Genomic DNA, 22,768 nt, shown 5'->3' with positions numbered 1-22,768 from the left:
AACTTCGCGTCTTCCTGGTCTTGCTCACCACAGTGGCTTTGAGACCGCCTTCCCCCCCCCTCTCTCTCTCATACGCACTTCCCTAAGCTTCACCGTAGGACTGCCCATGTTGTTCTTCTCTTATGAAACGAAGTTGTGGATGCTTGACCCTGATTCTTTGTGCGCAATATGTCCCTCGCGCTCAACATTCGTATCTCTAATTGGTTCTCCTTGCGTTGTTCCTCCGTGTCTCCCAAAGGGCGCGTTCATGATCTTCTGGCGCCCTCGCCTGAGCCCGCCTGGTCAGCTCCTCCCAAGCCCGCCTGATCAGCGCCGCAAAGTTGACGTTGACCTTTGTGACAAGAAGAATTGTCAATGTGCCCACGATGAAGACTCCACCAAACAGTCCAAACATTCTACCGACCGTTTGCACATCAGGCGTCCCGCTCATGCTGAACATGCCTGTCGCAAACCCTAGAGGCAGGAATATAGCAGTGGTATTTGTGAAAAGTTTGATGGCCTCGGCATTTCGTTGGGTTTGATTATTCACCATGACTTCGAGATGGCTACTCAAATACTCGAGCTGTTTTGCAATAGATTCTGCAAGGTTTGACATCTCGGTCAAATTCCGCTCCAGGTCTTGAATGCCCCGAAGGTTTGTAACAAGTAACTTGTTCAAGACTGACCTATAGCGACTCTCGTCTTTGAAAGTCCACCGGGGCCGTTCAGCTTGACGGTCATTTTCTCGATTGAGCCAATGATTAATGATGGCCATGGCTTTTGCGAAGTCTCCATGAATCGTCTGCAAATGGGCCAGAAACTTGCGGAACTCGTTACGGGTGAGGAGGAAGCTACGATAATCAACTGGAGAGTCATCATCTGAAGTCGGCAGCTGGTATCCCATGGAATCTTGAAACCTCTGGAGCCTGTCAAGCCTCCGATCCAATCTGTGTTTCTGATCCCTAACAGTTCCCTCAGCCAGTTCCAGGATATCACCCGCGCTCTTAGCCATTCTCCTGATGATGCTTCCAAACAACATCAATTCAAGTACTTTCCGTTGTTCCCATGGACCAGTCTTGACTTCGCAAGAGCCTTGAGTCTGGTCCATGTGGTCTTGTTGCAGAAACTCAATCAAATTCCTCTTCGCTTCTTCCTCAGCCACAACGAAACGGCAGGTCCAATATCTGTCGAAAAAGTCGCCCTCAAACCGGAATCCCATTGCTACCCTTTCGACATGCCATATAATCTGCCGAGCCATTTCATGAGTGTCCATCGCGGAGAAAAACGCCATATGGAATCCCGTTGTCCATGTGTTTGCTGCTATCGTTTCCTCTGTGAAAAAGTTGCTGCTAGCCTTGTGCCTATGGAAGAACTGTTCCATCTCTGCTTTTTCACCTTCTTCGTTTGGGGCAAAGGTATTGATGCAACTTGAGTTCTGTTTCGCCTGTCTCGAGACGAATGCTCAAAATCTCTTCTTGGCAGTTTTGGCCTCCCTCGGAAACTCGACGGCCATCTTGAACACGTTCTCCTTATCGTGCGGAAAGTCATGCACTTGAAGACTCCCAACTGGCCGCTTGTCCTTTAGCGGCTTGTGTTCTGGAATGTCGATCATTATTCGAACGTTCGCAGAATGGGCATTTGCCGTTGAAGAAGCCTCTGTGTTGGTGTTGGCGTTGGCATCCGAATGACCTCCCATGCCGTCATTGGTGATGTTGACGAAGAATGCAGGTTCGTTGTAAAGCCACTCGTCCTGCAGGTCCACAATGTTGCTGTCGTTTATCACATTGTTGAAGGGGAGATTGTGTTTCATCCAATAGTCATTGTGGTATCTTCCCTCTGTTGGCCCTGCCGGATGAACTTTCAGGTTTCCCAAATGGTTGGAGGCCCCCTCGATGGGCTGGGACATGAGCTTGAGACGGCTCTCTTGGGAGTCCAAGATACGTCTTGTGCCATCACCAGGATTACCGTGCACCCTGGGGCAGTAGTCTTTCCATAAAATGTATGGAACTTCGAAAATGACTGTTGCGTAATTGTCTTCGTGTGTGGCTGGACCTGGGCGTTCATCATACGTCCCTGTAAAAAGTCCGTTGAATGAGGAGTTGCTGAGCAAAGCTGATAAGGCCTGGTCAATCAATTCCTCTCTGGTCCGAAAGTTGATGAGTTTTCCATGCTGAACCATTGTAATAGCTAGAGCGAATCTTCGAGGATCACTCCAGTCGGTGTCGTCATTTCCTTCGTGATGTTTCTGGCAGTCGAGGGTGTTCGTCCACTGTGTGTCAGTTTTCTTGAACAAGCCTTCTTCCTTCGCGCGGAAAAGAGCAACATCTTTTGAGCGAAGAAGAAATCGCGTTTGAGTGGGACTTCGTTTGACGGCGACCATTCTGTTCTTCAAGAAAGGATTCTCAGTGGCGAATCTCTGAACAATGTTTTCTCGCAACCTATTTGCCGAATATCTTCCTGCATTCTCAGGGCCACCCACAGATGCGGACTGAAGCTTCGTTGACTCCCAAGATTTGACTGCTTGCCAAATCAGAGCATGGTCTGTGAGATAAAAGGTTTTGGTCGGTTTCCTATCGTCGCTGGGCTTGTAAGAGGGAAATGCGTATTTTCTGGACTTCTCAACCTTCTCGAGGTCTCGGATCCAGCTCATGTAAGCGGTCCTCGCCGTTCGCAGAGGCTCCTCCGGCATGTCTTTGCCGAGCTTCTTGTAAAAGTCCGCTGCTTTGAGAAATTGGAGAGGTGCATCAACAAGAGACTTTCCCGGAAGCCACTCGCTAGATTCCCAGCCGTCGATATCATCGCCATTGGTCCAATGATTAGGACAGAACTGCCTGAACTGGTTCTTGGGCGAAATTGCTTTCTCGAAGATCCATTTCATATGGCCCTTGCATACACGTTCAATACGCCACTTCATCATGCAGATAGGATGCGCTGTGGAGGGTATAGGCATGTTGTCACGATCACACGTGCAATGTTGTTTTTCCAAGTTGGCATGCAAGATTTTGAGGCGATCCATGCCAAGAAGCAAAAGTTGGAAAGCGTAGCTTTGCCACACCATCAGCGCATGAAGCCTTGCAAAGATCATAGATAACTTACAAGCTTGCAGCTGTTGCCACTCGATGACCATCAACATCGCCGCAGGTGAGAGCAACAGCAGGTATTCCTTCAGCATCCGGTTCAGAGACGGGAATGCTGCAGACAGACAAGATGTATTCCAGGTTTCTTGTAAGAAAAGAGTCGATGATATGGTTGTTCGTCAAGTGTACTGTTTTATGACGTCGAATAAGCCCGTCAGCCTCGACAAACATCTTCCAATCTGGCAAATCGTAACTGGACTTGGGCGCTGGGGAAATTTATTCAAGAGTTTATGCCAGAACAACTGACATGATTGGGTGATCTGAACCGTTGCTCTTTCTCTGAATACCGTAGCAAGACTTCTCAGCCTTCGAGTCTGGCTTGACAAATTCAGTTGTGCTATTCTGGTCCAGGACGTGTATGTGGAGGACGAAATGTTTTTTACGACTATGGTGCTCCCACCTAACATGGTTGTTTGTTTTCCCTTCGGCAATACATGTGGTGTAAGTCTGCACTTCCGATTCATCGCTACCTGTTTGAGACAAAGCCTCATTGAAGGGGTTGTTTCCGTCCACGAAGTCGAGGTCCCTGATGAGTACTTCTGTGTCCAGCGATAGAGTCTGCAAGATTTTCATCGTAAGTTCCTTCGCTTCCGATCCTAACGATTAATATTTGTTTGCGTCTATGATTTCGAATTTCTGATAGATGGTACCTCGAAACACCATATAAGAGACACGCAGCTTGTTCGAGGTATCGCCTCGTAGTGGTCGAGTAAAAGTAGGCCATCGATTGTTGACAATGTCTTGCTCAGTTTCTCTTCCAGAACACAAGGCGTCAATACTGGGGCCGATTCCTCCCAAGCTTTCGTCCAGTGAACGGTCCAGAAAATCTGCCAGGCGCCGCGAAACGTAGTAAGGCTCTAGCATTCTCTTATCGTCCAAACAGATTCCTGTCTTCTCTCCAAGGAAATGTTGAGTGATCCGGAGCAACCGCCCAGTTGCACCCACGCTCGCTGTGAGACCCTTATCTCCAAAGGAGAGGAAGCTCTTACGGTTCCTGCCCACTCCTGCAGCTACACTGATCGGGTCATTCTGCTTTTCGAACCCTTGAGCTGCCATTGTCGATACACCTTCAGGCAAGTACAGGAACGTAACAATAACACGATAGTATGTAAGTGAGGCAGCAACAGGTTGGAGGGAATTTGCGACAGTGGGAAGAGGAAAAGTCTGCGCGTGCGATTCGGGAGTAGCAGGCTGACTGAAAAGGCTCCCTCAACGAGTTTAAATTACACTCCTCTTGGAGCATACTGCCTCTTTTCGCTTTCAAATTCCCTTTTAGACTAGATGTGGGATCCCGAAATCTCAGACCAGCTCCTCACGCTGCACTACATTACGCCTGCATATATTGAGCCAGGGCTTACGAGACCACGAAGGTCTTGGACAAGAAAGAGCCAGATCTAACGACACCAAATGTCGACCACATCATTTGGGGTTTTCCACGGGAACTAATCGCACCGGATTGGCAGGCATCTCAGGTAAGAAATCCCTCCTCCTCCTGGCTCATGGACACGGTGAGAAAGCTGACTTCTTTTTAGGATTAGGTGATCTTGGGCGACGCACCACTCGAGCACACCCAAGTCCAAATGGCCTACAAGTTTCACAAGTTGCCAGGCCGTCAAGAATGGCTGGTTAGTGTGACAGACCCAAAAGAGGCACAGTACTCTTACCAGATGTTTGGCCATGGAGAGCCATTTCAGTATCTTGGCAGGTCAAGACCTTGCAGCGTCCCTCGAATCGATAATCCTGCTCAGACTTGGTTGCAGAGTAATAATGCCCTGGAGTACTCGATCCAGGAAAGACGAAACGACACCACGATCAATCTGGTATGCCCGTATATCTGCTATGCGGGACTGCAGGAGCTGAAAGTTTCTGCCCTGGGGCTCAAGTACGTCGACTTCATGCAACAGCTGCGTCTATCAAGGCGGCGTCCAGAGCAGGCTGAGGCGATCTTGGGCTTCAAAAAGGCGCTGTGCAGATATCCCGATCTCGCAGTGACGAAGCCGCCAGTGATTACAGTCAACCCCGCGCCCAAACATATCTCGGCCGAATTAGTCTCTAACGAAACACAAGGTTCTCAGAACCATCATGAGTCGGCTGGGTTCTTTAATCACATTCCCGGACTCTCTATTGTGGCCCAACATGAAGATATATGGCAAGACCTCAACCTTGTTTCGTCTACATGGTCGGATTGGGAGACCTTTCCAATCAACAAGGACCTTCCCGAGAACGCTTACCCGAAGCTGCAATCCCAAGCTGGCGATCTAATCAATTGTCGCGGGGCCATCCGTGGCAACTGGACTCTAAGCAGTCTTACGGAGAGTTACTTGGTGGAGGCGGTGTTCGTTGTTGACGCAGTATTCACCAGCATCGAAAAGCCTGGAGTGCAGTTCGATTTTGTCTTCTCTACAGATACTGTCACGAGTTATGGCACGCAGCAATGGGCATATGAAGTGTGGTAAAAGTGGCTTGTATTAACCCAAATAGAATCGAGCAAGGAAAGGTGCTATAGGAACAAATGAGAGAACCTCGTGATAACGCACGTGATGGGCTGATTACAGAGTGCTGATGCTATTCCTATTTAGTGACAGATACCCTGGATGAAACGTCGAAAACGCAGTGTCACTCCCACTTCCCCAAGATTTGTAAGACAATCTACTAAAGAGTCTTTACAGTCAATGCAGCAGAGAAACGCTTGCTCATGGGGGCCTTGAACCCCTCGTTCTTCAAATACAAGGATCCTAGGGAAGTCCCGACACCTGGAGCTGCATGGTTCAAGACAGACAGAACCTCCAAAAGTAGGTTCATATCTTCCTATCTACCACACCCTGCCAAAAGTTCAATGCTCATTGCCAGACTCAGCGCAAGTAGCGAAAGAACGTACTTTAGACCAAGAGACGTACTTTAGACCAAGAGGTGATGATCAAAGCTGAAGAGAAGCGGGCATATGAGCGTGAACTTGAAGAGAAAAGACAGCTGTGCAAGGATGAGCCCCTCAAACTGGGAGAGCTCGAGGAGGAGTATAAGAGTCCATTGAAGGCATGGGAAGATTTTGACAAAAGATTGGCTACAGCGAAGAAGGATCTAGAAAATATGCCATTGTAAAGTGGCCGTGCTGCCTCGTAGAGCGATGGCAATGGTCCTAGTCATGAGAAGACGGAAACTGACGACAACTGATTGAAGTTATGGGGCGCCTCGTCCATCACAATGGGAGGGTTTTGAGTTCATTTCGCTCTCGATAGCTTTCAGAGGCTAATTCTATCAACGGTTCGCTACTACTCCGTGAATTGTGATAGGTGTCGCTTGACGGTTCCCCCGGTACTCTCAGTCAAACTATTACTCGGCACTCCATGGCTAGTAAGATTATTGCATTTGACATTACGTCGCCGTGTCAAACCTAAGCACCTCTCTATAGGAATCTCTCGTTGGATCAAGCCGGTATTCGCAGTCAAAACGTCCCCGCATGCTGATGTCACGGATACCTGTTCAGTTTAGTTGTGGCCATCGTCAGTGGGAATGATGGCGACGCGCGTGACCTCGGGGGCAACTAAGGTGCAACATAGATTGGCCAATTGGCCGGCGAGAGTGGCCGGGTCGACGGCGCAAAGGTTCACATCGCTGCGGCATGTGTAAGACGGACACGAATGTTGTTGACCTTGGCAGTCACGTATCCCTGAGGACTAGGCCAAGTACTTATGGATGGAACTCATGTCGACCTCCTGTGATTGAATAACTGACCGAATCCATGCCTACTTGACAATCTCCAACATCCTCACATGATTCCGTAACTACAACTCCAAAGACACAAACTCATCTTCCTCACCCTTGACTCTCTTTTCAGGGCCACCCTTCACAGCCTTGCCAAAATCCCCAGACAACCAATTCCTCACCATCTGCAATCCAACTTCAGGCTGATCCAACGGCACCATATGCCCCGACCCCGCCACAGTCACAAACGCAAACCTCGTCTCCTTGCCCCCCCTCATCTTCTTCGAGACCTGCTTCCACATACCCGCCTTGACCGTCTCCCCGCCCTTCTTAACCGCAAACCACGGCTCAAGCTCCCTCGCAACAAACTCAACCTGCCCAGCCCACGACAACTTATTCGTCCACCGCACGTTACCCGCCGTGTTGCACGCGAGGTCCAAGTCGCCGTTATACACCAGCACATCGACCCCAGACTCGAGGATATACTTGACATCCGCCTCGGTACTCAAAAACACATCCCCCGCCAGCTCGAACCGCTCGTTCACATCCATGGAAATAAGACTGAAATTCTTGCCCACCGCCTCGGGCACCTCAAGCGCGGCAAGAACCCGCTCCGTCTTGATGTACTTCTCAATCCCATCCCCGGCACCGTAGCAGATATTCTCCGTCTCGCAGGGCCGCGTGATATCAAACGGATTCCGCCCGCCGGCTTTCACGTCCTGGTAATACAGCAGATCCACGTGCCCAAAGCAGAAATCCGTTGCTGCGCCGCAGACGATGGGATCTGGGAAGGCGTAGCACGCCTGCTGGAGGTACATGCACCGCGGCAGCGCATCGGCAATTAACCCACACATGCTCTCGTTGAACACGGGCTCCGGGACGCCGGGTTTGGTGGTGCAGAGGGTATCGTAGAAGCCCCACGTCGTGTCGGCGGGCGAGACGTAGCCGTTTCCGATGAGCACCGACGCCAGCGGGACTTTAAAGTCGGGAGGTGGGGAGCCGCTGTTGTAGGAGACGATCTCGGCAGCGAGGGCGGGGATGTAGTGCCCGCCGTAGCTCTCGCCAACAATGTGGAAGGGCGCCGACGCAAGACCGGGGAAGGCTTGGTAGAAGATGCGGAGGAAGATGTTCATGTCCTCGGCGGCGGTGTAGGACGTCGCGGGCGGGGTGACGTCCGCGTCGTAGTAGGAGAGCCCCGTGCCGGCGGGCTGGTCGACGAAGATCATGGAGGTGTTTGTGTTCCAGGCGTAGGGGTTGTGGACTGTGCCTGTGCCGTTGTCGTTGATGAGGCAGGGCCCGAGTTCGAGCATGAGGCCTACGAGGCCGCTGCCGCCTGGTCCGCCTGTCATCCAGAGACTAAGGGGGTCGTTTTCGGGATCATTCAGACTCTCAAAATACCCTTTCAAGAATGGTTAAGTCGCGGTTTCACTGACCAGGGTTTGGCGGTTTCACTCACAAAAGAAGAGGTGCTTTCCACCCGTATCCAGCCATCCGGTCCACTGCCTCGAGCCCGCGTTACAAATCTCATCGCTCTGCTCCTTGATGCGGATGGCGTGGTGCGGGTGTTCAGGCACCGAGAGGGTAGTGAAATCAGGTGACTCAATGTCCGCCTGCGTAGCGACAGCGGACGCGAACCCCGCGAGGAGCGCGAGTCCCGAGACCGCTAGGGAGGTGATCCGGACCATTGCGGTTTTTGTTTATGAGCCTGGAGATGCTCAATTGATGATTCGCGACGATCAATTGAGAAGAGATGATGGAGTGAGATGTGAGATGAGAGCGAGAAGGTGAGCTTCTGGGGGACTTTTGAGGTGGGAACCTGGAAGGTTAGCACGGCGTCCTGATCAGGAAGGCCGGAACGCCGAGTGGGGTCGGCTCGGGGTACGGGGGAACCCACGTCTTTTTGTGTTGAATCTTCGGGTCATCGATACGTGCTCTTCAAGCAGCCCAAAAGATATAGTACGATTGACATTCATCAGTTTTGATGGATACAAGAGGTTTGAGTTCATGTGAATACTTCAATTGATAAAATCGACTGATGGATGCTTGGTGACGAAACACAGTCGAACTACCTGTTCAATCCACGGTGATTTCCTGTGTATGCCACGTCCAGCATCTAACAAATTACTCACTGAAGCTGATCAGAAGCAAAAAAGCGGGAGACCTCCTTCTAGGTATGAGCTAACCGAAAGATCGAAAGGACGGATAGGCAATCGCAATGTCATTGTTCCAGGCATCACCAGAAGCACTACTATGTTGAACTCATCAATATCAATATTTTTCCTGGCTGAAAGAAGCCAGTCTATGTATGGTAGGTAGATAACCAAAACCAAATTCGCACGCCCAATAATGCAATAACCCCAACAAAAACAACCATTTCCGTTGTTTTGTTGTTTAAAACTCCCCGGTGGCCCGTATCTCCGGCCCCATAGACCCGCCTGGACATTCATATTGTGTAAATATGATGTGTATATGTGTATTCCCTGTTGAAATCGTAGGAACTCAAATCCCCGCTTGCTAAGAGATGATTGGAAAAATGTTGAAGGATATCAGGAAACAATAGAGATGTCAGCGGGTGAGATGCCCGTCTGAGATCGACTAGTCGTTCCCGTGTTGCAAACATGAAGGCTGTCATGCAGGCACAAGTCTATGGTCTGCTGGTATCATGTCTATCAGATGCAGAATCATCGATTTACTCTGACGTGGTATCCTCGACAGGAGGGCACGTGCAGAACAGGTGAGTGTCACCGTATGCTGTATTCTGTTAGCGAAATTGCCTTGTCAATGTAGAGAGGGGTATAGCTTACTGTCGTCAACGCGAGCCACGCTGGGCCAGAACTTCTTCTCCTTGAGGTGAGGCAGGGGGTACGCAGCCTTCTCACGGGAGTAAGGACGGTCCCACTTGCCCTCGCCATCACCCAGAATGACGTCCATCTGAGGGTGAGGCGCCATACGGAGGACGTTGCCCTCACGAGGCTGCTTGCCCTCCTCGACCTCGCGAATCTCCTCGCGAATGCTGATAAGAGCATCGACGAAGCGGTCGAGCTCCTCCTTGCTCTCACTCTCCGTGGGCTCAATCATGAGCGTGTTGGCGACGGGGAAGCTCATGGTCGGGGCGTGGAAGCCGTAGTCCTGGAGACGCTTGGCAATGTCAATGGCCTCGACGCCGGCAGTGGCGATGAAGGGACGGGCGTCGAGGATGAACTCGTGCGCGCAGCGGCCGTTCTCGTTGGTGTAGAGGATCTTGTAGTGAGGCTTGAGGCGGGCGAGGATGTAGTTGGCGTTGAGGATGGCGGTCTTGGTGGCGAGGCGCAGACCGTCGTTGCCCATGAGTGCGTTGTAAGCCCAGCTGATGGGGAGGATACCGGCGCTGCCGAAGGGGGCGCTGGAAACCATGGCCTGGTCGGCGTCGTGGGCGAGGCCGGGCAGGAAGGGAGCGAGGTGCTCCTTGACGCAGATGGGTCCGACACCGGGGCCACCACCGCCGTGGGGAATGCAGAAGGTCTTGTGGAGGTTGAGATGGCAGACGTCGGCGCCGATCTCGCCAGGCGAGGCGATTCCGATCTGGGCGTTCATGTTGGCACCATCCATGTAGACCTGACCGCCGTACTTGTGGACAAGTTCACAAGCCTTCTTGACCGCGGGCTCGTAGACACCGTAGGTGCTAGGGTAGGTGACCATGAAGGCGCCCAACTCCTCGGCGTGCTTCTTGCACTTGGCCTCCAAGTCCTCGATGTCCAGGTTACCGGTCTTTTGGTCGCACTTGATGGGGACGACGCGCATGCCGGCCATGGCGGCGGACGCAGGGTTGGTGCCGTGGGCAGAAACGGGAATCAAGCAGATGTCACGCTTCTTGCCGCCGGGCTGGGAAAGGAGGTGCTTGCGGATGGCCTGGAGACCGGCAAATTCACCCTGAGCGCCAGAGTTGGGCTGCAGAGAGACAGCATCCATGGCAGTAATACCCTTCAGTTGGTCCGAGAGACTCTCAATCAAGGCGGTGTAGCCAGGGAGCTCGCTTGCAGGTGTGTGAGGGTGGATGGTGGAGAAGCCGGGGAGGGTGATCAGAGCCATCTCGGTCGCGCCGTTCAGCTTCATGGTGCAGGATCCGAGGGGGATCATGGAGTGAACAAGAGACAGATCCTTGGACTGGAGGTAGTGGATGTAGCGGAGAATCTCAGTCTCACTGCGGTGGGTGTTGAAGACGGGGTGAGTAAGGTATGCAGACTGGCGGCGCAGAGTCTCGGGAATGAGCTCGGTGACATCCTTGGTGAGAGCACCGTAGGCCTTGGTGGCAACCTCCGTGGTCTGGGTACCGGTGGCACTGCCGAGAACGGCGGCGATGGACTTGAAGACCTCCTCAGTGACGTGCTCGTTGACGCTGATACCAATGTCACCGTTTCCGTAGTCGCGGAAGCCCAAACCAGCCTTCTTGGCCTCGTCTAGGATCTTCTGAGAGCGGTCACTGGCCTTGATAACGACGGTGTCGAACAGGACCTTGCCATCAGAACTGGCGCTGCTCTGCTCAGTCTCCAAGCCCGAGGCCTCGGCAACGGCCTGGACTCCACGAGCAAGACGGACCAATCTCGAAGCAATCTCCTTCAGGCCCTCGGGTCCGTGGTAAACAGCAAACAGTGCAGCCATGTTGGCCAAAAGAGCCTGGGCAGTGCAGACGTTGCTGGTTGCCTTCTCGCGACGAATGTGCTGCTCACGGGTCTGCAGAGCCAACCTCAAGGCGCGATTGCCGTTTCGGTCCTTGGAGACACCGACCAAGCGGCCAGGCATGCGGCGCTTGTGGGCCTCCTTGACGGCGAAGAAGGCGGCGTGGGGTCCGCCGAAGCCGAGGGGAACACCGAAACGCTGGGCACTGCCAAAGGCAATGTCGGCACCCCACTCGCCGGGCGGCGTGAGGACCGTGAGAGCCAGGAGGTCGGTGGCGGCGCTGAGGAGGGCACCCTGTGAGTGAACAAGCTCGGAGAGTCCCTTGAAGTCCTCAACCTTGCCCTTGGTGTCGGGGTACTGGATCATAACACCAACCAAGTCCTGTCCCAGAGCCTTGATCTTCTCTGCAGAGTCCGCTGCGTTCACGTCGATAATCTCGACCTTGATGCCGAATCCCTGAGCTCTGCTCTGGATGACAGAAATAGACTGAGGGTGAACGAGGTGTGAGACAACAAAGGTCTTGCCGGGTCTCTTGGCGCGGGATGATGAGAGAGCGTTCATGGAAAGAGTCATGGCCTCGGCGGCGGCCGTACCCTCATCCAACAAGCTGGCGTTGGAAATAGGGAGTCCGGTCAGATCGGACACCATGGTCTGGTAGTTGAGAAGCGACTCGAGGCGACCCTGGCTGATCTCGGGCTGGTAGGGAGTGTAACTTGTGTACCAAGCAGGGCTCTCCAGGACGTTGGTCTGAATAACACGGGGCGTGACGCTGGGGTTGTATCCAGCCCCGATAAGAGGCTTGGGAGCGGCCTCGTTGGCCTTGGCCCAAGCCGTGGCTCTCGCGAGAACTTTGCTCTCATCGAGAGGGCCCTCGTTGTCCCAGGCACCAAAGGTCTTCCTCTCGGAGATGACGTCCGGAGGGACAACCTGGGCAATGAACTCGTCAATTGACTTTGCCGGAGGGTCGAGCGCCTTCAACATGGCCTCAGCATCGGTAACATCAGGGCCGATGTGTCGGGGAATAAAGGACTCGGGCCTCTGCAGCGGCTCAAGGGAGGGGTCCACTGAGCCGATCTTTGCGCTGGTGGCATGCTGAAGAGATGCGAAGGCGCTGAATGTCCTCACGCGGGGAATCCGCGAGGATGATGCCGAGCTTGAGACACATGAGTTGCAAACCCACGAGGAAGCTGGTGTCTGGCGGGCGGCGATCCTTGACCTCGGGGCAGCCAGCCGAAGCTGGCGGGGGAGGGGCAATCTCAGTGATGCCATTGTGTGAAGTGAGTTGTGAGTGGCAATTCACAAAGAAGATGAAAATGCCAGTGAGACTCGCCAATGTCGAAGTGTGTCTTGGAAAAGAATAGAGAAGAAGAGAGAAAAAGAAGAAGGACAGGTGTTGTGGTTGAGAGAGTCGTGCGTATAGAAGTATTGCTCGGATCTGGGGCCGATATCGTTGTAGCTCAAGAAGTAGCACCCTTGTCGCCACCAACTTGCGATCCGAGATGCGACTCGGGATAAAAGCGACCAAGCTCTCGCACGCAGCCCAAATCTGTTTCAAAACACCTGAATCCAGGTCTTGACGCGAACGGGGTTTCTGTTGAATAGATGGGATGATTATTCGGGAAGAATAAATAGAAGCAAAAGAAGACAACAGGACAGCTTCCGGAATGCTCTTCGAATATGAAGGAGTCGGTGAGAGCGAGCTTAAGGACCGGCAACCATCCGCCTTTTTCTTTCTTGCTTTTTGCGGCAACGGCTACTTATCGAGACAGCGGTACGTACTCCGTACTGCATCGTTAAAACATCTAAGGTACACCTTACTGTGGTAGGTAGGATACCAGGCGTGGCCAGGGATACCGTTCGCGTGTACAAGTAGATCTCCCTACGAATTACAGAGTGAAATACAGACTAATTACTGGACCGCCCGCTCGTTCGCCGCCGCAACGGACACCCAAAACACCCGACACCAAACACTCACCTCTCACTCTCAGGGTGTTGGTGCGCGGTTCCCAGGGATCCCGTAACCAACCGAGAGGGTTGGAGGTGAGGGTGAGACCTGGCCTTATCGGATGCGCAGCGGCGCTCGCTGATAAGCGCGGTCAAGATGATAGGGAAGCTTGATGATGGGTTGGATTATGTGCCATAGGTGAGCTCTCCAGTTCCCCAGCCATTCCCTGGCTTTGGGGCCCCGGCGCGTTGGGCAAACTGCTCGGCGAGCCATCCATGAGCCGCCGCCATTACGTCCAGAAACGGATGTGAAGGCCAATGACAGGTCGGGGAGGGTGGCGGGCGGGAGACTAGGTTCTGGGGCTCTCGTTCGCGCAGTGTATTCCCAGGGCGGTCCTTTGGTTTGTAGGTTTGGAGGTGCGCGGATGAGAAACCGAGTGCTTCGGCCATAGAGCCGAGTACACCACCATTGACACCAAGAACCTCCCGGGCCCCGTCTCTTTCATAAATTTATGCCGCTAGGTGCCTTACCTAAGCAATCTCATTTTTGTGCATGTGCATATTGAATTAGGTAAGCAAACAAGCATGTGTGGACGGACCTCGACTTTGAGGCTCCAGGTACGTACCGGCCGGGACGGAGCTAGAGATGGAGCTTCTCTAAATTTTTGCGACGACATCATCGCTGAATCTGGCACCGACGCGAATTCCCATCACGAACAAACCGACCATCCTGCACCCTCGTCCACCACCATCTATCCCCTTCAATTTAATACCACTAAGCTACCAACAAGATGTTCGGAGGATGTATGTTCCCTACCTATCTTATGCGAGCCGAATTGCACCAAAAGCAAAGCTGACCATCTTTCCCTACAGTCGCGCCCCCCCAGCTTTCCGAGGAGGAGATCAAGCAGATGGAGGCCGAGGCCAACTTCTCCATCCAGCAGGTCGTCGTGTCTGCGGTTCTTCTGTACCTCTGTAAGCGCAAGCTCTTTTCTTCCTACACACACAAGCAGTTTGTTGGAGTAGATGCTAACAAGAGACTTCTTACTCAGCCCCTTTTGTCATCGATGCCGCCTCCAAGGTCCTGTAAAGGACTTGCCAGTCACCGATTAACGACTTGACGAGCTTTCAAAAGCTCGGGATCATGACCCCATTGCGAAAAGGCGCCCGCTAACGCGAGTATTTGGGTTTGCGGCACCAATGAAGCGCTGCTACCCATCCACCCGCCAAAGGGATGTGTAACGGGATAAATACCCCTTCTGTAAAATAAATATCATCTGTACAGTGTAGAAGACGACTGGTTGGATGGGCTATGGCTATAGATCACATCGGGATCAGGGTAAAAAGACATCACGACTTTTGTTCAAAGCTTTCTTCGTTGTTTGCGTTCTTGGAGAGGAACACCCTCTCAGTGCTCTTTCTTGATACGGCTAGCAGACCTCATCCCTTTCCGTTAATCCCGTACATAAAAGCGTCCGCTCGCGCCGTCCTCTATTATGACATGCACGATAGTAATCTTCACCCCAAACAACATCGACACTCTAGCTCGGGTTCCGCTCCTTCTCCCAGTCCGCAAAGTCTTTTGTAATGGACTCGACTTCCTTCTTGAGGTGCTGAATCTGCTTCTCGTAGTCTTCCAGGACCTATAATCAAGATTAGCGACCAGAAACGAGCAAACTGCCTTGCTAAACAGCATAGATTGCAAGAACATACCTTCTTCGTCTTGTGCTCAGTCTCCTCGCTCAATCCCTCGCCACTCGCAAAAGCAGGCTTATTCGTCTCCTTCATCAACTGATCCGCATAATCCCTGAGCACGATCAATCGGCTCCAGAGCTCCTCCTCTCTCGCCGCCAGAGCAGGATCCTGCACGTTGCGCTCGAGCTCCGCCAGCTTGAGGCGCAAATCATCCTCGTCGCCGCTAAGAGCGTATCCACGGTTACGCAGCACTTGCACGCGGGCAGCGAGCGCGAGACACCGCTCGCGAAGGACGACGTGACGGCGACGGGCCGCAAGGGCACGCACACTCGTCTCGAGGTCGTGCCGCGAGAGGATGGCGTCAAGACTGGCGTTGATCTGGTGGAGGCGCACGTTAAGCTCCCCTACGACCTTCTTCTGCGTCTGGAGGCGGGCCGCGACACCGGAGAAGCCTGTGCAGAGGACCGGAATGTAGCCCGGCGCGGGCTTCTTCTGCAGCGCCTCCTCCCAGTCTCTAGGGTCTTCGTGCGGGCCGGGCTTGTAAAAGGGGACGGAGGCTTCGTCGACTTTGTTGTAAAAGTAGTGCTTGAAGGCGCAGTTGGGGTTCGTGGGGTTCCACTTCTCGAAGATGAGGGACATTTGTTCGGGAATCGGCTTTTGGCTCTCTGCAGATTGTGAATTAGTACAGATCCGGGCAGAACGGGCTGACGGGCGAGAGCGGCAACGTACGAGGTGTTTCCCTTCCGGGTTGCCAGAGTGAGCTCGAGAGCTGTGCTTGCGACTGCGACAGGCTCGGCATCTGTTGTTGCTGCTGTTGCTGCTGTTGTTGCTGTTGCTGTTGTTGTTGTTGCTGCTGCTGCTGCTGCTGCTGCTGCTGCTGTTGAGGCTGGGCCATGGAGTTGCCAAATGCGCTTCCCTGGGTCTGGTTCTGTCCTCCAAATAGGCTCACGCCGGGTTGCTGTTGACCTCCCTGCTGTTGCGTCTGTTGTGCTGACGAACCTATTGTGCTGCCGCCCCAACCGTTTCCGAAGAGACCTCCTGTCTGCCCAGCGGGCTTTGGTGCGCCGAACAAACTCATGATGTGGAATGAGTGTCAAGAATGAGTTCGATTGTGTTCGGAGCAAAGCGTCGGTCCGTCGCGGGGCTCGTATGGCCGTGGGCGATTGATGCGCGGAGTTGCAGCGAAATGCAAACAATAGGCCAGGGAGCTCAGCGCAAAAACGATGGAGGAATTGAGGTGAGGAATAGGCGGGTATCAAGACAAAGAGAAGCTTCCAGGAGCGGCCAGGGCGCGATAAAGACGGGCGACCTTTCTTTTCAGGTGTTGGCGGAGATGGCTCGCTGGGTATCAAGTCGCAGGGCTGTTGAGAGCTACCCTTGGGAGACAGGAACTGAGCCCAGCGACGCGAAAATAATAAATCGGAGCTTGCAGCTGCAGCAGCCTTCACCGGGCGCCACACTTTCCCAGACCGAGCCACCTTGCAACCGCACCGGGGCCTCAGCCACATCAGCTCCACTTCAGCCTCGCCCCCAACCGATCCAATCAGGCGCCTCCTAAATCGACCTCACATCAATTCGTGGTAGCGTCCATTGCCCGGAAAGCTTGCTCTGGAGACCATCCGAACCGCCAAAACCGACCGCTCCCTTCCGCCCCCCTCCCAGCTCCCATCACCACAATCGCAGCCATGGCTAACCGACGGCCTCAGTACGTTCTCCGTCCTTCTTCCATGTCGAACAGACAGGCCAATTGAGCCCAATCGCCGTCGACGAAGATCCCGGGCCGTTCGCGATACAGAGAGCTTGAGAGAGGCTAACACCCAGCGTCCAGGTTCAACCAGCAGTTCCAGGTCGACACGACCCCTCTGCCCGACGACATTCCCAAGGTCAAGGAGATTGGCGCCAGCTCCGCGCCTCTCCTGTCGGCGTCCTACTTCATCGGCGCCCGTTGTCGCGAATACAATGACGACTTCATGCAGTGCAAGACGGACAGCGCGGGCCGCGGCGAGTTCGATTGTTTGAAGGAGGGCCGTCGGGTCACGAGATGCGCCTCCAGCGTGTACGTTGATCTCATTGCGGTCCCGGCGAGTTTGGTTGTTATGGTGCCAAGGGGTGCCGCTCAATTGCGCCCGAACGCCGCAGACGATGGGTCGCGAGAGCAGGCGGCTTTTGATAGGGATATCGAATCGCTGACAAGGCTTTACACAGGCTGAAGGATATCAACACCCACTGCCTCGAGCAGTTCAAGGCCCACTGGACCTGCATTGAGAACCGTAACCACCAGCTCTACCAGTGCCGACCAGCCGAGTGGAAGCTCAACAAGTGTGTCTACGAGAACCTGGTACGTCACAATCCCGCGATCCCGGTCCATTGCGAGGGAGCGCCTTTCCCCTCAGGTGGAGATATAAACGTCGCAACTAACACGCAATGTAGAAACTTGAAAAGAACATTCCCGACCAGCGCCCCGGCGTCACCCCCGTCGAGCTCCGCCACCACATGATCTACGCTGACCAAGCCATCAACACTCTCGAGGGCAAGCCCTTCATCCCCCCGTCAAAGCAACAAGCACCATAGAGGTTTGGCAAGAGAGCAGACGGCGATATGGGGGTTTTGGCGACTTCTTCCGCGTGAGCGCGCGGAGGGGACTTTGGGTGCTTTGCGTTGAAGATGTAGGACTTGGAACTAGGCGATAGAAAACGCTGTGTACATATGTCATCAATCAGAGTTGGGATCAAACCAATGACTTCACTTTTTTTTGAACATCTTTCGGACCTATTTCCGATATGTCCCACTTGTTCTGATGTATGCTACAGCTTGAGTCAAATGCTCGTATTGAGGGAGAGAGTGCTGACACGTAGAGACGATCATAAATGTTTGACGTTCAGAGGAGGGCTCTGAGAAGCACGGAGATGATTTCTCGTCAGACATCAGCGATTCACTCTATTTTGATATTGCGGTCTGCATTTCTCCAGAAACCTCTCACAGCAAAACAAAAATCCGATCGAGTTAGCAAAAGAATTCACCCCCCGGTGGCGAATGGGGGCTACATCTCTGGCGCACTTGCTGGGAATCGAACTCGAAGTCTGTCGTCGAGTAGGCTGTGGGCGTAATTTGATTGTTGACCTTTAACCATTCCACCGCCACGCCACAGTTTGACCTGACCCCCGACCTAGAGGGCCCCTGTTGCGCTGGTAACGAGAATAGAGTTGAGAGGGGGTATATACCTTTAGCTTTGCTCCCGTGGGTGTATTGTGTATAGGCCAGATGAATATACGGTACGTACACGTGATCCTGTTTTGCTCAGCTCCCCGGGTGGTTGACGGTTATTTGGGTACTCCAGGGGATATGAATAATGCGTCCTACGCCTTGGCTAGAAACTTCTTGTGATAGTAAAACTTTAGACTTCTGTAGCTACTCTCCTAGATGTAACGATAACGTTCTATCATGAGAAGCCAAGACAGACTATAGTAGATACGCTATAGTAGGTAGTCGACCAGCAACGCCACAGCCAGAAAGTTCGCAGCACCAGCACCATCAACAATATACCTTCCCCAGATGAAAGGCTATTCCCCTTCTCCCCAGAAAGCCGAGGCATCTGCCCGAGGCATCACAGCAAAGAAAGAATCGCCCGTCAGCGTTCGAAGCCTTTTAAACCTTCTTGCGAGCCTCTCACTCACGCACTGCTGCCAGTCTCAGCTGAAGTTCACCGCCCGAGACTGTCTCGCGCCTCTCACACCCGCCATCAACAGCCGCAATTTATCTATCCTACTTTCCCTCAGACAATCCACTCACCGAAGTCTCGCAGATCCGAGTTGTCTTTCACAGGAGAAACAGAGCCGAGGCCCAGTATACGTACAGAAACCGGGCAACCTCTGTCTCAACTACCACCATTCTCCAGCTCACATGTACATAAGTGGCGGGTTCATAGCAGTTCAGACCGTAAGGGTCTCGTCACTCTGACTCTGACTCTGCCTTGCCAAAATCTCACCAAGGACTTGCGACGTTACAAGCACGTCGATGCCCAGGTTGCTTCCACAAGCACACCGAGATCGGAAAAAGTGAAAACAAAGGTAAGCTTTGTCTCAGAACTGTCAGAAGATGCAGTATCCAGCTGTCAGTGGATAGCCGAGACATGAAGGGTCAGCGTGATATAAGAGGGTTCGGTTATGCTTTCTGAAATAACGACGAGAAGGACCTAGCATATTCATTAAATCTGCTATTTGGTATTCGGCTTAGCTGCGGTTTGGTCCTATTTCAGGAAGTGAATGGGGAAGTATAGTTCTTGAGAAGTGAGTAGCTACTCAGGCTTCGTCACATATCCGATGTGAGGTCAGTTGAGTGGCGAGCATAACGAATCTCAGGATCCCAACAAAGCCAACCACATCGTAATAGAGCTGTTTACCAGTAGGAATTGTTGATTCTGGGCAAGACGAGCTGGTGTATCCTGTGAAAGCTCAATCAAACTCCGACGCAGGGTTCACACGGCACAGAACGCCACCGCCTTTGATCACCACCTTTGACAAGCCTTATACACCTTTGTGGCCCCCAAGCCTCCCCCCGTACCTTGTCATTCGTAACCTACCTGGCCACACGCAGTCTGCGAATATTCTATAGCTCACCAAGTTGGGGCATTCTATCGGGGTGGGCGAGAAAGTACACTTTGACCGACTGGTTTCGAGTGTAGCTTCTCTTTCACTGACGCGAACCTGCTATTTGAAGCTTCCAGATCGCCTGACGTCTCGCTGTAGCAAAATTTATGCCAGTTCGACTCCCCCCTTTTCAACTTTTTTCTACTTCTTCTTCTGCTTTTGCTCTCTTCATTCTGCCTATCACTGTGGCGCGAGAATTCTAAAGCACACGGTCCGGCTGACATTCAACTGAGTTAAGGTATGGTGACACGAACGGGATTTGAACCCCAGCCCAACTTCCCTAGCAGACCTTCCGCTTCACATAGACTACCTGCCCAAAGGGACTGAAGCCACAAAGGAAACAGCATGCCGCTTCTTGGTGGGTAGGACATTGTGTCATGTGTCATGTGTCAGAAGATGTGGGCGGACAGATGTAGCAAGAGATGGTAGAGTGCAGAGAGAGTAAGCTGACGGGCCATTCTTTTTCTACGCGATGGGCGGCCCAGACATCTCGGTGATGAAGGCAGTCCGACTTTGGCTGTCGTGGCGGCTTATCGGGCTGTTTGAGGAGGTGCTACAGGTTCTGAAAAAGCTGTTGAGACACAATCGCCTGGGACGAGAAGGGGAGGACCAGCTGGCTAGGCCGTATGTTCCATTAACTCTAAATGTCTCTATCCGAGGCATCGGGCTGGGGATTTGGATTCCGATGCCACCGCGAGGGGCAAAGCAGACGAATTCAATCTCTTCTTCATCCAGCCCAGAACCTTGATACCGCTTACCGGCAGAAACCGAGAGAGACTTATGCTTCCATCCGGGAGGAGTCGTACAAGTCTTGGAAGTAACCAGTCATGTATTCTCCCCAGTTGTTCGATCTGGGAATCAGAGTGCGGGGGCATATCGGATCCGAGAAGCGCGGCAGTATCGTCGTACAGTGTCTATGTAGACATGGCCAAGTGTGTTATAGATTTGCCACATCGAGCAACCATTGCTAAGACGGCACATGTTGATCGATTCTCCGTCGTTGAAGGATTGGGCATCTTCAACCCAGGAAGTCCCTTTTTTGTCTAAGACACTGGACAAGATGGTGAACCCCGTGTTCAGATCCTGCGGCATTAGACCCCTTGGATCTGACTCCTTCAATGAGACCTCGTCAGCAACTCAAAAGAAACAATGCTTAGTGAAATTCCCGCCACCGCAATGTGTCAGAGGAAGCAATTCGAACATGTTTGACGCTGTCGTGAAACCGCCGTTGGCTTGACGTCAGGGTTCTGCTGTCGACAATATGAGCAGAGGGGGGATGGAGGGGTTCCATCATGCCAGGCGCTTAAAGCGTTGGGGTAGCGCAGCCAGAACTCCCGGGCGCCGAGCGACGAGGTCGCAAGAATTGGCCGCAGCGACGTCAAACAATCTGATTCGGCCCATGTCGAAGTGTTTGGGCGATCCAAGTGGTTTACGGCCAACCGGATGCAATTTGGACTGTCAAGTCCAAACAGAAGGCTTGAGGTTCTGCTTCTCTCGTTCTGGCAAACGAGACCGTCCACCGGCCTTGTTCGCAACTGGCGGTTCAAGACCAAGCTGGCGCTCTTCTCTCAGGTTTGCTTCGAAGGATTCGCAGCCTAGCAAGCAAGCAAGCGGGACTAAAATCTCTTGTGCGGCATTAGCTTGCCCGGGATGGTTTGGAGGTGAGCCGATGTTGGTATCCGTAGTCTGATGATAGCCTTGAGCTCCAGCCATAGCCGGGTCTTCAGATCTTGGGATCCATAATGGAGATGCCGTCTTCCCCGGGGACGGACGTTCTGAACGCTGACATGATGTGCCGCGAGGCCCGCGGTTCGCCGGCAGTGGCAAAAAGAGGGACGCGGGGCAGAAAAAACCTCACCAAAATCTCCTTGGTCAAGATTAAGGATGTTTGGTGCCCTGGAAATAAAACGATACCTCATTTCCTGGTGGGTGCGCAACCTCAAGGTGGTCCTGTCTGAACCCTGTCCCGCTATCTCGATGGTCGTGCCGCCCCATGACTGAGTGTGGTTGGACCGCGAGCAGCAGGGGAAAGAAACGTCTGATTATCTGATAGCTCTGCGTTCATTTGCATACGTAGTAGAGAAATGAGATGAACCGACAAAGACAGAGGGGGTTCCCTGGCGGTCGGGCTCTAGCGACCCAGGATAGCGATGTCGGAGACGTCCCCTCGTCTCCGCAATTAGTTTCACCACATGGGTGGTAGGTTAAGCTGCTGGAAGCCTGCAGAATGTAAGCCAATATCTGAGCCATAGTATACCATCCCGCGTACGGATACTTGGAGATGGGATGACATTTACATCTGAGAGGAGTTGGAGAAGAAGAGATGAAGTCCTCTGCTCCAGGGACCGAGTGTCATTGGCGATTGGCATGGTTGCATTCAACTGCTGTCGGGGAATGCATCTGTGCACCTCCCATCTGCAGGGGAGGAAACTTCCGAGCCATCATCGGCGGACTAACCCAACGTCTTGTCGCTCTGCTGTGTGCGCAGCAGCTACCTAGTGTACTCCGTAAAACAGTTCGGTTCCCAGACTTTTCAGCTCAAGGCCGTCAAGTCAGGTATGATGCCAAAGTCAAGCGGACGGTGGGAATGTCGTCCCTGACAGGCCGCTAAGTGACAATGGTGGACATACGCAGTAGTCACACCACGAGACGCGCTGGACTGAATCATGAAAAGGCCTGGTGTCTGTGGTTTGACCGATGGCATTGGCCACCCGAGATCGTCGGGGGATTGGTCGCCAAGAAGGTGGGACTGTTCGATGGAGAGTCAATCTGTTGTGCTGGCTGTCTGTCACATACGCCATCTCGATCAATGCTGCTGATCACGGCTCCAGTCTGGCGAAGAAGGGGGCAGATTGGCTTTCGGGAGAAGGCCGTCTCAAACTTTGGTCGTTGGAAGATGCTGCCCGCGCGGGGACTAACGTCAAGTAGCAGCGGGAGACGATTCTGAAGCGACCGTTGACGCATGGCATCGTTTCTGCCGTGATCCATTGCATCTATTGCATCTCTCCG

At 53.1% G+C, this 22,768-nt stretch overlaps 7 protein-coding genes across 7 annotated transcripts; 3 read left to right on the top strand and 4 right to left on the bottom strand.

The window, feature by feature from the left end:
• Nucleotides 1–195: 195 nt before the first annotated feature.
• On the bottom strand, nucleotides 196–4,172 carry BDP81DRAFT_488001 (uncharacterized protein; the record flags this gene model as incomplete). Its single annotated transcript, XM_060595235.1, has 5 exons — nucleotides 196–1,414; nucleotides 1,502–3,023; nucleotides 3,076–3,322; nucleotides 3,404–3,712; nucleotides 3,767–4,172. The coding sequence occupies 5 exons, from the start codon at nucleotides 4,170–4,172 to the stop codon at nucleotides 197–199; spliced, it is 3,702 nt and encodes a 1,233-aa protein (XP_060452492.1).
• A 524-nt stretch (nucleotides 4,173–4,696) lies between these two features.
• On the top strand, nucleotides 4,697–5,572 carry BDP81DRAFT_389221 (uncharacterized protein; the record flags this gene model as incomplete). The annotated part of the gene is made up of 1 exon (XM_060587233.1): nucleotides 4,697–5,572. The coding sequence occupies one exon, from the start codon at nucleotides 4,697–4,699 to the stop codon at nucleotides 5,570–5,572; it is 876 nt and encodes a 291-aa protein (XP_060452491.1).
• Nucleotides 5,573–6,749: 1,177 nt separating this feature from the next.
• BDP81DRAFT_338858 (serine carboxypeptidase) lies at nucleotides 6,750–8,589 on the bottom strand. The gene is made up of 2 exons (XM_060585995.1): nucleotides 8,275–8,589; nucleotides 6,750–8,217 (listed from the first exon to the last, which is right to left on the bottom strand). The coding sequence occupies exons 1-2, from the start codon at nucleotides 8,501–8,503 to the stop codon at nucleotides 6,899–6,901; spliced, it is 1,548 nt and encodes a 515-aa protein (XP_060452490.1). The 5' UTR covers nucleotides 8,504–8,589; the 3' UTR covers nucleotides 6,750–6,898.
• A 918-nt stretch (nucleotides 8,590–9,507) lies between these two features.
• Nucleotides 9,508–12,743, bottom strand: BDP81DRAFT_305744 (glycine dehydrogenase; the record flags this gene model as incomplete). The annotated part of the gene is made up of 2 exons (XM_060583202.1): nucleotides 9,508–9,569; nucleotides 9,623–12,743. The coding sequence occupies 2 exons, from the start codon at nucleotides 12,741–12,743 to the stop codon at nucleotides 9,508–9,510; spliced, it is 3,183 nt and encodes a 1,060-aa protein (XP_060452489.1).
• A 1,466-nt stretch (nucleotides 12,744–14,209) lies between these two features.
• On the top strand, nucleotides 14,210–14,508 carry BDP81DRAFT_389218 (mitochondrial outer membrane translocase complex, subunit Tom5; the record flags this gene model as incomplete). The annotated part of the gene is made up of 3 exons (XM_060587232.1): nucleotides 14,210–14,222; nucleotides 14,292–14,393; nucleotides 14,471–14,508. The coding sequence occupies 3 exons, from the start codon at nucleotides 14,210–14,212 to the stop codon at nucleotides 14,506–14,508; spliced, it is 153 nt and encodes a 50-aa protein (XP_060452488.1).
• Nucleotides 14,509–14,959: 451 nt separating this feature from the next.
• BDP81DRAFT_389217 (nucleoporin complex subunit 54-domain-containing protein) lies at nucleotides 14,960–16,191 on the bottom strand (the record flags this gene model as incomplete). Its single annotated transcript, XM_060587231.1, has 3 exons — nucleotides 14,960–15,061; nucleotides 15,132–15,778; nucleotides 15,843–16,191. The coding sequence occupies 3 exons, from the start codon at nucleotides 16,189–16,191 to the stop codon at nucleotides 14,960–14,962; spliced, it is 1,098 nt and encodes a 365-aa protein (XP_060452487.1).
• A 528-nt stretch (nucleotides 16,192–16,719) lies between these two features.
• BDP81DRAFT_414842 (CHCH domain-containing protein) lies at nucleotides 16,720–17,872 on the top strand. The gene is made up of 4 exons (XM_060589397.1): nucleotides 16,720–16,818; nucleotides 16,942–17,169; nucleotides 17,319–17,451; nucleotides 17,544–17,872. Exons 1-4 carry the CDS (start codon nucleotides 16,799–16,801, stop codon nucleotides 17,682–17,684), a joined length of 522 nt encoding a protein of 173 aa, XP_060452486.1. The 5' UTR covers nucleotides 16,720–16,798; the 3' UTR covers nucleotides 17,685–17,872.
• Nucleotides 17,873–22,768: the final 4,896 nt, after the last annotated feature.

This window comes from Colletotrichum phormii, assembly GCF_030913505.1.
Source record: "Colletotrichum phormii strain CBS 102054 chromosome Unknown BDP81scaffold_1, whole genome shotgun sequence".
Taxonomy (NCBI): Eukaryota; Fungi; Ascomycota; class Sordariomycetes; order Glomerellales; family Glomerellaceae; genus Colletotrichum; species Colletotrichum phormii.
This window is presented reverse-complemented; position numbering and strand designations above follow the sequence as displayed.